The following is a 15,064-nucleotide window of genomic DNA, read 5'->3' on the forward strand; positions in this document are numbered from 1 at the left end:
TAATAAGAGTGTTTTCCACACCTTCATATATGACTGAAGAGAGTTTGAGCCCCAGGAACTGTCATTAACTGTCACAGAAAGATGACTGTAACAATGTGATGCCTAAGCACTTGGCAGTGAAATTGTATATTTTGTACAAATTGCAATAATCATTTTTTGGATAGAGAAACAGTACAGCGCTTCTATTCCATTTGATAAAGGTTCAGTGTAAATACAGTAAGAATTAAGTTAAGGCAAGGATGTGAAACTCAGGCCAGGGGACCAAATTTGGCCCACGGAACCACTTCCACCATTAGGCCCGCAAGATCTTTGCAAATTTGTATTGTTGGCCCACATACACCATCAATACATAGAAAATGTGACTTGAAGGCTAAATTCAGTCAGTCCGAGTTAGAGTACTTTTATAAATCCACAAAGCAAAATTTTGTTCATCACAAGAATTATGAGTGTGTCCAGACTAGTGTAAGAGCACATACATAGCTTGTTAGTTTTAAATTTGGATATTTGGAATATACAAAAAAGTAATTATATATTAATACAGTACTGTAATAGGCAAACAGTACCCATGATTGTAACCAACTGCTAACTTGACAACTATTGGTTAAGAGAAAACATTTCTTTGCATTTAATGACTATAATCTGCTACTATTAAACCATATAATTTTAGACAGAGTCCATTCATTTTAAAAACATGTTACAGTTGTCTAAATGATTAGTAACACATAATCCATTTAGGATTTTATAATTAGTGCCTGGGTATGCATGTCAATAATCACTTTGTCATTTGACACAACACAGGCAAATGATGTTGTTCATGCAGGCATCTTTCTTTCCAAAGTTGTAATTTTGTGCTCTGAATGATCAGTATGCAGTAGGCACATGTAAAATGCAGTGAAATAAAGAGAGGCCTGACTTGAAGTGACACTTAAAGCCCCTCATTACTACAAATGTGTTCAAGAAGAACTTAAGTGAGAATAATATTCGCATAATTGCAATGCTTTGTGCTTTCTAGAATGACACCAAAGGAGTCACAATGCCCCATTTGCTATATAACCTTTTAATGTATTAATACAGTGATATAGCGAAGTCAAGATACACATATACCACAGAACTGATTAAAAACTGTGTTGTTGATGTTTGTTGCTCAGGAACGTTTTTTGATTATGAAAGGTCATAATCATACATATTGCAGTATTTGAAGCATTATGATGCATTATTTTAGGGATATTATGGCAAGGAGTCAATATTTAGACATAACAACAAAATTGCTGGATACTGTATTACTGATGCTAGTTGTTAATGAAGATGCTTTACCTAGCAACTGTTGCTAGGCAACATTGGATTTTGAGTGGCTCCATCCATGAAATTTAGTGATATTTGGGCAAGGAGTCAATTTTTAGACATCATAAAATCACAAAATTGCTGGGAACTGTACTACTGATGCTGGTTGCTAAAGAAGATGCTTTACCTAGCAACGGTTGCTAGGCGACATTAAATTCTGAGTAGCTTCACCCCTGATATTAAGTGATATTAGGGCAAGGAGTCAATATTAAGACATCATAAAATCACAACATTGCTGGGAACTGTACTACTGATGCTGGTTGCTAATGAAGATGCTTTACCTAGCAACGGTTGCTAGGCAGCATTAAATTCTGAGTGGGTCCACCCCTGATATTAAGTAATATTAGGACAAGGAGTCAATATTTAGACATCATAACGCCACAAAATTGCTGGGAACTTAATTTCTGATGTTGGTTGCTAAGGAAGATGCTTCACCTAGCAACCGTTGCTAGGCAACACTGAATTCTGAGTGGCTCCACCCCTGAAATTAATAAGCATGTCCTAATGAACACTTGTGCCAAGTTTCACGCTTTTATCACCTTCCGAGCGATTCTCCCATTATATTGCACCCATTGCCTAGACTAATATGGGATTCAAAGGAAAGCGAAGAGTCGATGATGACGCCCAGATTTCTTACTTCAGAGGAAGTGGAGGTAAAATAGTCAGGGATAGAGAACTGAGAAAGGTTTATCTTGTTAACACATTCACTACCAAGTCACGTACAAATACGTTTTGCCTCCCATGCGTTGGCTCCCAAACCGTAAAATTACTTTTTTACTTTTTTTTATTGGATTTTGAATCTACACATTCTAATGCACATTCTGTGTGATTTTCGTAATAATGTGATGAACAGAACTGACATAGATCATGAAAACACCTACAAAGTCAAAACTCCTACAAAGTCAGGATCTGGATATTTCATCATCTGTGCATTTTTTACACACAGTATTTGAGTTTTATTAATAGCGAATCAAACCGTCTCTGACCACTTCCTGATCACGTCACGTCACGTCTCCATTTACTTCCTAGACCATCAAAACAAAGCATGTCCTGTCAGCACAGCCCTTGCTAGCTAGCCTGTTCCTAAACATATGATGGAAGGATAAGGAGTTTTGCCGCCATCAGGATAGGTGTAAAATGGAAGGTTGTAATGAAAAACAGCATGCAACACAGCAGGAACTAACCTTCTTTTGGGTGAGTACTTTGGCACGTCTACTTTTATCTGCAGAACGAAAACTGCCAGTCAAGTGACATTAGCTAGCTAGCATTTCAGATGCTCTGAACTGCCTGACCAGGTGATTTTTGCATCAAAGTAGTTTACTTGGAAGATACTGGAGTTGTTCTTTGGGCAAGAAAATGCATTTAGACCCGCAATTTAAACTCGGAGAGTCAGAGCGCACCCCTGACAAAAAAGGCTTTATCTCAATTCGAATGTTCAAAATCGCTATTTTTACCTAAACCAGTGCGCGCTTAAAGTGAAATAACTTCGGAATGAAACAAGCTAGAAACAAACCGTAAAAATATACAGACAGCTGAGTCTTTGGGCTTTCGAACAAGCCCTGACATGTGTCTGTGGGTTGAAGACAAAATATTCGGTGGGTGTTCAAAAAATGACATAAAATGATGAAATTGTCTGGGAGTCTACGGTTGAATTCCAAAAAACGGCTGGTATTGAATGTGTTAAGTAATATGGAAGGTCACCGGTTTTCATTTTATTTTTCCTAAAGGAAGTGTAAATTGCCCTTCCAAATGGCATTTGGTTTGATTTTTTAAACTCGTTGCATTTTTTTAAAAACACGCATTTTGTGCATGAATAACGTGAAACTCAATTACCCAGAATGCTGCACGTGAGCTCTCTACCCGGGTGATTCTGGAAAACAAACATGGCGGCAACTCGCTTTACTACCTTAAAAATGTGTTAATCCGACGCTACATTTCTTAACTGATGAAAATCGAAGGCAGAAATCAACATTGTAGTGTCTAAATATGAGGTCGATTGGTCTATTTGTGGCGTACATCACGATCGGCTGAGTTGTTGGCCTCACGTTTGTCAGTTAGCTTGTGGCTAGGCTACGTCTCGCCGACGTTAGCATCCGGTTTAGTTCCCCATTCACCAATTGGATGTCGTCATTTCCTTAGCTAGAAGCTAGTGAAGACTGACTCACAAATGTCGAAGCTGTAAGAAACTAGACGGATATAACTCCTAGGTTACTGTGTTTTTAATTTTAATTTTAAATTTTCAGTCATAGACGACCGTAATATGTTCAGGTTTCAGCTGCTAGGGATGACGTATTGTGGGCGATTAGCCCCAGCCCAATAGGGGAACCCCAATCTGCTCTGTCTGAACAGCGCCACTAATGCAAATCCATTGAACTGCGGCCAAATTTTGTATAATGGGGCGAAAAGCATGTGGGACAGCTATAGGTAGAAAGGCTATGCCCTTAGACCTAGGTCCAACTGGCTACAGGCCGCAGCGACATGTACACGGCGTGTGACGTCATTTTGGGTCACGTGACGGTGCGAGTGAGGTCGCGAGTGAAGTATGAAGGAGGGTAGCGCCAGTCACGACGTATGAATCCCCCTTTAATGTCTCCACCAGTGGAATGCCCCTTTAAGGCCCTCTTGGAAACGAGGCCCAGATCCACAGGATAAATATTAGGCCTTTCAATGCACCACTGGTAATTCACAATTTACCCAGCACCTCTGTGTTTTTTCTTTTTGTGGTGGATTTGGACGAGATAACAAAAGTGTAATGTTCAATTTACATTTAATCCGGATTAGCTGCAATTTCACAACTTCCCTTTTTTTCCTTGGAGTTATTTTTGCTTATGTTTCAACGTTACTGTTAATCTAATTTTCACCAGTATCCTCAATTATTCATCACATTCTGCAAGGTAGGGGACAATACGGGACAAGTAATGGGACAACAATACGCACCGAAAACCGAAACCGTACAATTCACACTATACCGAACCGTGAAATGCAGTCCGTGGCAAACCGCAGTTCATGTACTGCCCAGGAGTATCTTATCCCGTGTCTCTGATTAAAACATTAGCATATAAGACCAATGAGAGGATGACAATTAAAATCACACCATTTTGACATTATAAGCCTATACAAACCGTATGTGGGATATTTAGTGATGAGTCCAATTCTATTAGCCAATTGAAAGAGGGCATTTGGAACGCTCAGCCAGCGCACATCAGCTGAGGACAGTTTAAGTGCAAGCACAGGTTAGCACAAGACTAGAGGCAGTTCCTAGACACATGCAAAAGGTCAAATTTAACTTGCGCATAATCACTTTATAATTGCAATTATATAAATATGGTTTAATATTCCCAGTGCACCATTTATTGTGAATTTTTTTTTTTTTTTTAAAGAACCATAGAGAACCGAAAACCGTGACCTTGATACCGTGATATGGACCGAACCATGAATTTTGCGACCCATTCCACCCCTACTGCAAGGGTATGTAAACATATGAGGCCTAGAAAAAATAATGTTCTGGTTCCGGTTGCCGACCGACCCTATCATTTTTTGTGCGACCCCAAATTTTTTTTTTGAGTTTTTGGAATCCTCAAAAAAATATCGATGTTGTGTGGACGGTTGTTCTAGACAAGACACAACACGTTTCTTAATTCCTATAACTCGCCATCTCTCACTTTCTACCTGCCTGCAAGTTACTGAATTTGCATCGCATGACTATCCACAGGAGCAACACACACGCGCGCCGGCTTGATATTAGAAAACCCCAAATGCCACTGCAGAGTTGCGCGCCTACTCGGTCACGTTATAGGCTAATTATTATGCTACAACATGCTAATTGGTAGTCGTTGTAGCTCGTAAGTTTTAAAAAACTTGCCTCATAGCGTTCTTGCAGACTAATAGCCTACGATGTAGGATAGTTTGGGAACCTGGCGAAAATGCCTGTCAAATAATAAGTCAATAGCCTTACCTCACCCGACACTGACACAGCCTGACCACCCGCCTCGAAATGCAACACACAGACAACATTGTGAGTATCCACGATTTGTGAATGTATTGATATTGTCTCGTCGTGTTAGAAAAGGGCTTCCATTCAGTCGCGCTGCATGTTCGACGAGATGCATAACTCGTTATAGCAATAGAGCTCTTCAGCGTTGACGTCAACTTGTATGCGGCGTTTGGACTACCGGTTCGATGGCGATTTTTTACATTGCAAAACGCCATAGAGGTTCAGGTTTGGCAAAAATATAAGTTGCACGGCAACAACAAACATTAGCGTGTCCCCGCATCCCTTTCTCATTAGTGGAACGGATCGTATCATCATGTTGGTGTATTCACATGTTAAATCATGACGATTATAATTCAATATTGCTAACCCCTTTCTGATCATTAAAACTTCCGAACTACATACTTTCCTTTGGTTGCCATGGGTACAACCCTCCGCACGTACATGCCGTTAGATACAGGCGCCGCTTCTGTAGTCGCCAAAAGCTTCCGGGTTTAGCATATGGACGAAACATCGTATTTATGTCGAAGTTTGACACAAAATGATCAACCATGTCATACCTACAGCCTATTTTTAACACCCTCGACAGTTTGCGGGGGTTCGCTAAGCGCGTGCTTGCATTCGGAGCTTATTTGAAATTTACCCCTATTCATTCTCAATGGAGGCCGGAAGCCGATACGAACCAGGAAGTCCTTAAATGCTAACATTAAAGACTACAATCTACTACATGCTTCCGCGTTACTGAAGAACTCTATTGACTACTAAAGTAGCACTGTATCAATACCTTGGAAAATAAGTTAATATGAGAGAAGGGAAATGCTTTGCCCAAGTTTTCCTTCATTCTTTCATTTACCACAAGACTTGGTTAACCAAGAAGTCCGTTGGCCTGCGCCCGTTATTTTCTCGCTCTCTCTCTCCCTGCTTGTCCCTCCACCATTGCACAGGAGCAGTCACTGTCTCACTCTCCGCACCTCCTCCAAATAATGAAATTGAAATGAACGATGATGTCGCCACAAATACGACTGTTCGATGAAGACCTAGGACTACTACAGTTTCTTACAATAATGATTTAATGGCAATGACGATGTTGCCTCTCAATCGCCCTTCATTAAAACATTCATATCGCCTCAGGTGTCTACATCCTCGCGTAAAACAAAAAAGTGAGTAAATAGAATGTTTGCAAGCCAGAACCTTCATCCCAATGAAATATGGTCTACAACGGATGATGGAAAGGAATCAAAAAAGTAAACGGGACATAGGCCTACAGGAGTTAAAATAGCAGTGTCAGGCAACTGACAGCTGGACAAGTTTTGCCAGAAACGGTAGGCTATTACGCATCATATCCTCATTTCGGTGACGGTCAGTATAATTGGCTCATTAATGCTTTATATTTCATTGTAACTTTAGTTGTATGCCTCACTCCACTATCGTCCTTGGCATTGTTCCAACAACGTTTATGACGAAATCTGGCACATGTGGGGGGTTGGGGGTGTCTGACATAAAAAAATAAAATGAAAAAAAAAATTGGGAAAAAAAATAAAAAATCCGACCGACCCATGACCAAAGTTGACAACCAACCGGAACCAAACTTTTTATTTTCTTAGGCCCGAGAAGCACTGTAGGCTACTAATGCACACACTACTAAATGGTAACGTTTGGGAACCCCTGTGTTAGAGCCATATCTCAACTACATAAGTTAATGACCAAACATTGACTGAATGGCCACCATGTCCAGAATATACAATTGGTATAATTTTATTGGAAACTGAATTACAAATTACATACGTGTAAGCAATGCAATGGACTGCATACGTTTTATTCAACACGATCATGTACAATACACGAGTCTTCATGTAGAGTACCCCAGTCCTCATGTACAATACACCAGTCTTCATGTACAACACCAGTCTTCATGTTATGGCCTTGAACGCTCTCTTCTCCACATACTTCAGCTTGTACTTTCTCTTGAACCTGAAATGACATGGACAGAAAAACAGATGAAGTTCTGCATGAAGTCACTTCATGAATAATACAGAAAGTAAAAGGTAAACTGCTGAACGTATAGGGAATGAATGAATTATTAATTACTAAACCACATTAAGGTAAGGGATAGTAAAACCGCACAGGCGGGGGACAAAATTGAACAACAGTATGATTTATAGATTACGTTCATTATGTGCAACTGTTCAATCAATTCTTGAGGTTTTCCCTTGTTTCAGACATGTAACAGTTCTATCTTTTAATGGACCTTTTTAGATGGCAAAACTTCCGTTTTCACCAGAGGGTCACATGGATGTGGATGTGTGACGTGCTTTAACATCAACATCCATGTGACCCTCTGATGAAGACGAAAATTTCGCCATCGGAAAAGGTCAATTAAAAGATAAAATTAACACACGTCTGAAACAAAGGAACGCCTTAAGATTTGATGTATATATTCCTGTGGTAACACTTAACTTGACGCTGGCATCATACGTATGACATAACGGGTCATAACAATGTCATAATGCAGTCATGCATGCGTCATATACATTATGTCAATGTCATAAGCATTGTATGACTGTCATACTTAAAGACAAAGACAGGCCTAACAATGTCAACTTTTCATGGCCATAAAACGTTTATGACATTGGCATGATGTTTATGACTCGTTCATGACACTATTATGACACTGTTGTCATACGTATGACACCGGCGTCAAGTAAAGTGTAACCATTTGTGTAATAGCCTTGCGGGCCAAAACTTGGCATTTGAATTCAAATGATTGACTTAAAAGGACTACATGTACTCAAGGGACTACCGGTATATGCCGTTACTCACATGTACCAGAGCTTGTTATGAATGTACTGTGTAACCATCTACCCCCCAAATAAAAGCAATAAAAAAAATGATCACAAAAAAAGACTTGATGTATGTGATGATGGTAGATATCTTACTTGGCTCTTTCTCTGGGTTCGATCATGTTTCTCTTCTGGAAGCTCTTGAATCGGTCCATGACAACACTGCCCTCTGGCTGCAAGAAGATGTAACATCAACAGATGTGAGAAAACTTTTTGGACACCTCTTCCCTTCATGTAATAATCTTTTTTTCCCAATTGGTAATGACTACCTTCCAAGCTAGCAATTAACATTGAGTCATAAGACTCATTTATTTAACTCAATGAGATGTGTACAATAAGCTTATTTCCAAAAATGGCACCTTATCACTTTAACATAGTTAAAAAAAACTGGACAGACTGCCTCACCTTGAGTCGACGCAGCGAGCCGGCCAGTTCATCACTCAACTGCAGCTCGAGGTCAGGAGTCTTGAACCTGCAAACGCAAATATTAAACACAATTAATGAGCTGCACGTCTGTATGAATTCTGCTCCATACACTGTAAATGTTGCTGTTGTATTTAGCAATATAAACATACTTGAGCTGCCCCAGGCGATGGGGCGTGGTCTTCCTGGCCAGCTGCCGGGCCTTGCGGAGGCTCTGTCTGAGGCGGGTTCGCTGCTCGCGCGCCTTCAGCTCTGACTGGATGGAGCGCAGCTTGAAGAGCTGCTGCCGCTTGCTGGTCGCCTCTCGCTCAGCAGACTTCTGCTGCTCCTGGAGACGCACAGCGCAAACAGAAAACAAGTCAGAATACTCTCACCAGAGGGGTATACTAAGAAGCTGGTTCAGGAGTAAACCGGATGAAGTTAACCCATTATAGCCTAAGCTCTTTTTGGGAAAGGGTGCCCTCTACCTATTCAATCCTAAATATCTCAGCCTCCGCAACACGTAAAAACACAAAACATGCATTTAAAAAGTTGCATTTAAAAGCTAGGACTCCCATTTTGCATTAGAATGTGTTCATTCAGCTCTAACATACCTACATTTTTAATAAGAAAACCTCAAATCTCAAGAGCCTGAATGCAGCGTATGCGTGTCCAGGCTAAAATGGGTTAAGAGGTAAACCATCTAATAGAAGAGCATGGAGTCCTCATTTTCTTAAGAAAATGAGGAAAAGACATACACATAAGTGTAGAGATTAGAGATGCACCGGATCCTGATTTTTAGGGTCCTGCCGGATACCGGATCCACTGCTTAAGATCCTGCCGGATCCGGAACCGGATACCGGATCCTACGAAAGGGTTGAAACACATAGCCTACTCACACATGTGGGCCCTTTTTATCACGTTGGCTCAAACTATTTTGACTGAAAAGCCTCGGCTACCAGATCCTGGATCCTGGAACCCTATTATCCTGCCGGATCCGGAACCGGATCTTGGATCCGGTGCATCTCTAATAGAGATCAAGCAGCCTCCATTACCCGAGTATTCCCTCACCTTTAGTTTCTCAGCCTTCTCTTTTCTCCTTTCTCTTTCGGTCTTCTTCTCATGGTGTGCACTTGGTACCACACCACCGTCGTCGTCGCCCGCATGTTCTTCCCCCTCCGCATCCTCTTCCTCGTCGTCGTCATCCAGGAGTCCCTGAACTTGTTCCTTAAACGTGGTCTCCTGCACATATGCAAAATGAGTCATTAAGCTTGATTCGCACAGGACAGATATTTGCCAATGGACCATTGGTCATTTGTAATTACCCTCGCACCTCTGTTCTTGTTTTGTGGCGCATTTGGACAGGATAAACAAAAGTCTACCATTTACAGACATTACGTCCTGTCAGTTAATAGCAAGCTGCTTCTACATACGCTCTTAATAAAAAAAATAATAATAATACCCGGTAATAATAATAATATTACCTCAGTGGCGATGTCCAGTCGGTTGACAGCGAGCCGCTTCTCCACACGCTCTTCTGCCTTCAGCTTCTTCACCTCCACCTCATGAGCTTCTCCCAATAACGCCTGCAGGACACACACACACACACACACACACACACACACACACACACACACACACACACACTTTCAAACTACAGCAGTCAACAGTATAAAATTGCATGTGTGATTGGGGGGAGGTGTTTTGTATGTGCATGTATGTGTATCTATGTGTATGTGCTTATGTTTTTAATGTTTTATGTCCTGCTAGGTACTGCAGATGTAAATTAGCTAGAGACAAACCTCTGCTACAATGCATGAAATGACAACATTTATGTTTTCATTGTACATGGTCCCTAATATACTGAAATGGGATTGAATATTAACTGATGAGAGCCTAGGTCAAAGGCAAGGACGTTCAAAGGTATTCCGTTTTTGAAATCTAGGAGGTGAGTTGGGTTCCTGGTACAATAATTGGGGTGAACAAGTGACCTGTGGCGTTATGCATTACCTGATGAGAGAAGAAGTCTGGATTATAAGAACCGCCTGGTGCAATGATCTCAATTGCTGGCAGTTCAGATGGCTTTTCATTTAGTTTCTCTGGTCGCTGAAACACAACATACATTTAAAAAGATGATATAGTTGAAATGGCAAGAAGCAAAGAAGAATAATTTTTAAAATCCTTCCTTTTGGGACATTCCAGGTAATTTTGTTGCCCCGTCAGAAAATGAAATGCCGTAGTAACTCAACACAACATGGAATCCTTTACAGGATGTCACAGAAGTGACTATACCCCTCACGTTTCTGGAGATTTGTAAGCAGGGCTCTAAATTAGCACCAGCTAACTGGCAAAATGCTGGTGAAATTTCAGTGTGGCTGGTAGAAAGGACCAACGTACAAGCCACTTTGAGCCACTAGTGACCTGCATGAATGTGAGGCATGTACTCACTTTTGTGACATACTATATATCTTTCATCACCTTCTTCAGTAACGCATTAAAACAGTTTTAAATGGACTTACCTTCACCAATTTCTTCTTGGTCTGTTCAAGATAAAAGGCATCTCCGGTCTGTGAGGCTGTAACACATGAATGTCAAAATTATAGGTACCAGAGATACAAGGTATGACAGTTCTGCCCTACAAAGGCAAAGTGCAGTAACGCATATTCAGGGTTCCCACTAAGTCAGATCTGAAATTCCATGACTTTCCAGACCCCACAAAAAAATACATGACCACTTCCGTAAAAGGAAATGACGTTAGAAAAGCTTTGTTTAAATTATTTCCCCCCCTACAGCTGTTCTATATCTGTATGAAGGCATACACACCCACATACACACACAGTGCAGTAACGCATATATTTGTTGTCAATAGAGTTTAGACTGAAAATGGTCCGCACAACACCTTTACCTCGTGCCAAAGACTTATGGTCCAAAATGTGTCCCCTTTTAGAGATTTTGCCATGTCAAATTAGCAGTAGCCACAATATCCAACCTAAACACCAAGGCTTTGATAGTTTCATAGCACAGGCCATTTGATACCATTGGAGCAAAAATTAAACCCACCTGCAAAGAATCCCTGCGGCAGTCTACCGCGAGAGCTTACAGAGCCCTTTAATTTCACCTGGGGGTGGCTATCCCTTTGACTTGTGTGCGATACTATACTAACTTACAATGACTGTTAGTATAGTGTACTGTATTTAGTTAAGTGTGCGTGTGCGTATGCACGCGTTTTGTTGTGCATCATGTGCTGTATGCATTTGCATTGTTTTAATTGAAAATCAGGACTCCAAACCTTTTGTGTGATGTCATTTTCATATAAGAATTTGACAATTAAGGTTACATGTAAACTTCAGCTCTGTGTCAGTCATTGTGGAAAGAGTGATCACACGAAACAAGCAAGAAATCATTTATGCCAACTCTTCAGTCCTTACGTTGCTCTCCCCAAAGGTCATAGAAGGCCCTCTCGGGGTTGTTGTTGGCAAGAGGCTTCACGATACTTCCAGCTGCGAAAGCGTCCCTTCGGAGTTCCAGAAGCCTCTGTCGCCGCGGCAACACACCTTTGGCAGCCAGCTTCCGCTCATGCTCCTCTTTCCTCCGCAACTTCTTGGCATTGGGCTGTTGGTGGGAGAGGATACTGGGGCGAAAAAAAGACAACAAAGTTAAATGAGGATTTGAAGCATAGATACGTTTCCCATTTGCAAACATTAGCACTGTAGAATTCAGGAAGTGGAAAGACAAGACAAGACACTGACGAAGGCAAGGTTTTTTTTGCAATGATACCAAAATTTATCCAGATTGATTCATCATAATTACAAGCCCCCTCACCCTCAACAATTTCTGAATTACTGAATGATATGACCAATATATTGGTAACTCAATTGCTAACTCACTTTTTTGGAGAAGCAATAGTACCTATAACTAGTTACTTTTTCAAAGCACAAAAAACACAAATGAAAAAAAACCCAGCAACAACAACAAAAAACAAAGAAAAAAAAACACTTCTTACTCTTTTGGTGCAGGGATGTGGGAGTTTGATTGTAGTATGAGGTCAACTTTCAGGGGTCGCTTCTTTTTGTCTTTTTGTCCTTCCTCTCCACCTATGGGCCAAAATAATAATATATAACAATACCATTAAGCAGCAAAACTTAGCAAAATCAATTCTCAATTCAATCAATAATTATAGCAAGAGTGGTGTTCAACAGCATGTCAACAGTTTCTCGATTAATGCGTTAATCGATTAAAAAACTAATGGCAATTAAATCCCCAACTCGGCTGGCGAGAGTCTAAGGTGAAATGCACATGACAAAATGTGTGTGAAGAGTCAGTGACCAGACAAGTGTGGTAGCAGTCTCAAGTGGACGCAAAATAATGTTTAAAATGATAAGGAAACAGGACACAGTGGGAAGCTTCATCTTCATCTTTCTCCATAGGCAAGGCAATTCTATTTATATAGCACATTTCATACATAAAAGCAATTAAATATACTGTACAGCAAAGTAAGATAAAACAATGCAAAACAAAACAACATGAATGATATTTTTTTTAAAGCATAAAAGCATAAAAGCAATAGAAGCACAAGGCATAGCAGCTAAAAACAGAATAAAAAGAGGCAAAGATAAAAGCAAGAAATGAGGAAAAAAATGATAGATAAAAATATCAAAAACCTTTTGGATGACTAAAAAGCATGCCATAGCATGGCAGACTACACTCACCTGGGGAACTCTCGCTTTTCTTTGTCGTGCCAATGTCCAGAAAAAACAAGCAGTCATCCGGTTTGTCTGCGATCAAACCCCTGTAACAAAAAATACCCATGGATTAACTAATTAAATCGTCCTGTTGACAATACATAATTCACATGTTTAAAGAGTTCATCCACTTCCACCACCCTCAGACTTCCACACAATTCATTTGACATAAAAACTGACTGCAGCTCACAACATCGAAAACGAAGGTCCAAGACCAAAACGCAATGAAATCCCAGCGCACAAGTTTGGGCTTGGCTCACAGATTCTTTTGATGCTGTACAAAATTGCACAACCGAGTCAATCTGGCGGAGTTGGTTAACATCTACAATTCAAATCTGCCTTTTTTGGAGTAAATTAAAATTGAGCATTTCAATGTCACAAATGCAAAATGAGCCAGAGGAAAGAGCAGACTGATTGCTGGCTTAAACCTGTAGTAGCATAAAGACATCTGCAGTTAATGACCCTCTTGAGAACATGGTTCTCAAGGCAATCAACAGGATGAACTGTGGATGCAAGAGGAGGCTGTCTGAAAGGGATGTTTGGGTGGCCGGCAGAGTATATTGACCATGTGGAGCTCCCGATGGACTGTTCTGGTGGAAACAGGAGAGTTGAGGTGCACATTTAATTTTACCGTGTTTTGGGCAGCTGTGGTTTTGTATTTTTTGGATACAGTCTGGGTTAGCATACAAACATCCCCTGCATTTTTTGGCTCAGCCCTTTCCGAGATATGAGCTATTCTAATGGGGCAAGATTTTGTTTACATTGTTTTAATTAACATAGGCCTACTCCAAATATTTTCCCAAAAGGTATCGCTGCTTGCTAGTTGTCAGCTGATGTTACATAATCTTTTGGATGTTTTTGTGAATAAATAAAAGGGTTATTTTGAAATGCAAACACCATCATCTGGGTGGGGAAACAGCTGTTTGGAGACACCGGCCAGGTTGTGCCCCTGAACGCCAAAAAGTCGTGTAGGCCTAGCTGCCTATGGCACCCAAGAAAACATAATTGGTCTAGCACGCCATAGCCGAATCTCTTGCACAGTGCTACTACCCCTACAACACGACTCCCAACATGATTTGGCACAACACCCTCTCACGTGTGTACACACACACACACACACACACACACACACACACACACACACACACACACACACACACACACACACACACACACACACACACACACACAGCTGATTACTGTAGCTCTTGTTTTGAACAGAATATCCGTTGATTTTGATTCGGATCCCAATTTAAGGCAGTGAAAAATGAACATGTTTCCTGGCAATTGGCCATTGCTACGCAGCTCACCCCGTGGCACGCTCCTGAAGTCGAACGTCATCCATAAACTCCTCGACATCCTGAATGTCGCTGTATTTGTTCCAGTTCTTTTTCTTATTTTTGTTGACACGTTTCCTCCTACTGGCATTCTGATCTGAGGAGCCCGCAGAACCTTTGAGGGATACAAATCCAGGCTGACTCGCAGCCACGCGTTTATTTCTCGCTGCCGCAGCCATGTTGGATTCCTCCTAGTTGCGTGAAGCACGCTGCGAGAGCTTAAACGTCACCTTTCCGGGAAAATTTGCGTGAAGCGGAATCCAGCGAAAATAAGACACTCACAACAAAATTCAGTGCATGGAAATTTCAGTAGGGCAATATTTCGACTCTAGATACATTTATTCAACTTAAGCAGCGCACTTGCCGCATTTTTCTTGCATTGTTTAATTACTGCAATCCGACACCGTATAC

The 15,064-nt window shown here is 40.9% G+C and overlaps 1 protein-coding gene across 1 annotated transcript; it reads right to left on the minus strand.

Moving 5' to 3' along the window:
* Nucleotides 1–7,055: 7,055 nt before the first annotated feature.
* Nucleotides 7,056–14,870, minus strand: nop53 (NOP53 ribosome biogenesis factor). Its single transcript, XM_063205860.1, has 12 exons — nt 14,627–14,870; nt 13,284–13,363; nt 12,578–12,668; nt 12,003–12,205; nt 11,094–11,149; nt 10,585–10,680; nt 10,059–10,160; nt 9,646–9,816; nt 8,748–8,923; nt 8,578–8,644; nt 8,269–8,345; nt 7,056–7,303 (listed from the first exon to the last, which is right to left on the minus strand). Exons 1-12 carry the CDS (start codon nt 14,830–14,832, stop codon nt 7,243–7,245), a joined length of 1,386 nt encoding a protein of 461 aa, XP_063061930.1. The 5' UTR covers nt 14,833–14,870; the 3' UTR covers nt 7,056–7,242.
* Nucleotides 14,871–15,064: the final 194 nt, after the last annotated feature.

The sequence above is a fragment of the Engraulis encrasicolus genome, chromosome 8 (genome assembly GCF_034702125.1).
Source record: "Engraulis encrasicolus isolate BLACKSEA-1 chromosome 8, IST_EnEncr_1.0, whole genome shotgun sequence".
In the NCBI taxonomy this organism is placed as follows: Eukaryota; Metazoa; Chordata; class Actinopteri; order Clupeiformes; family Engraulidae; genus Engraulis; species Engraulis encrasicolus.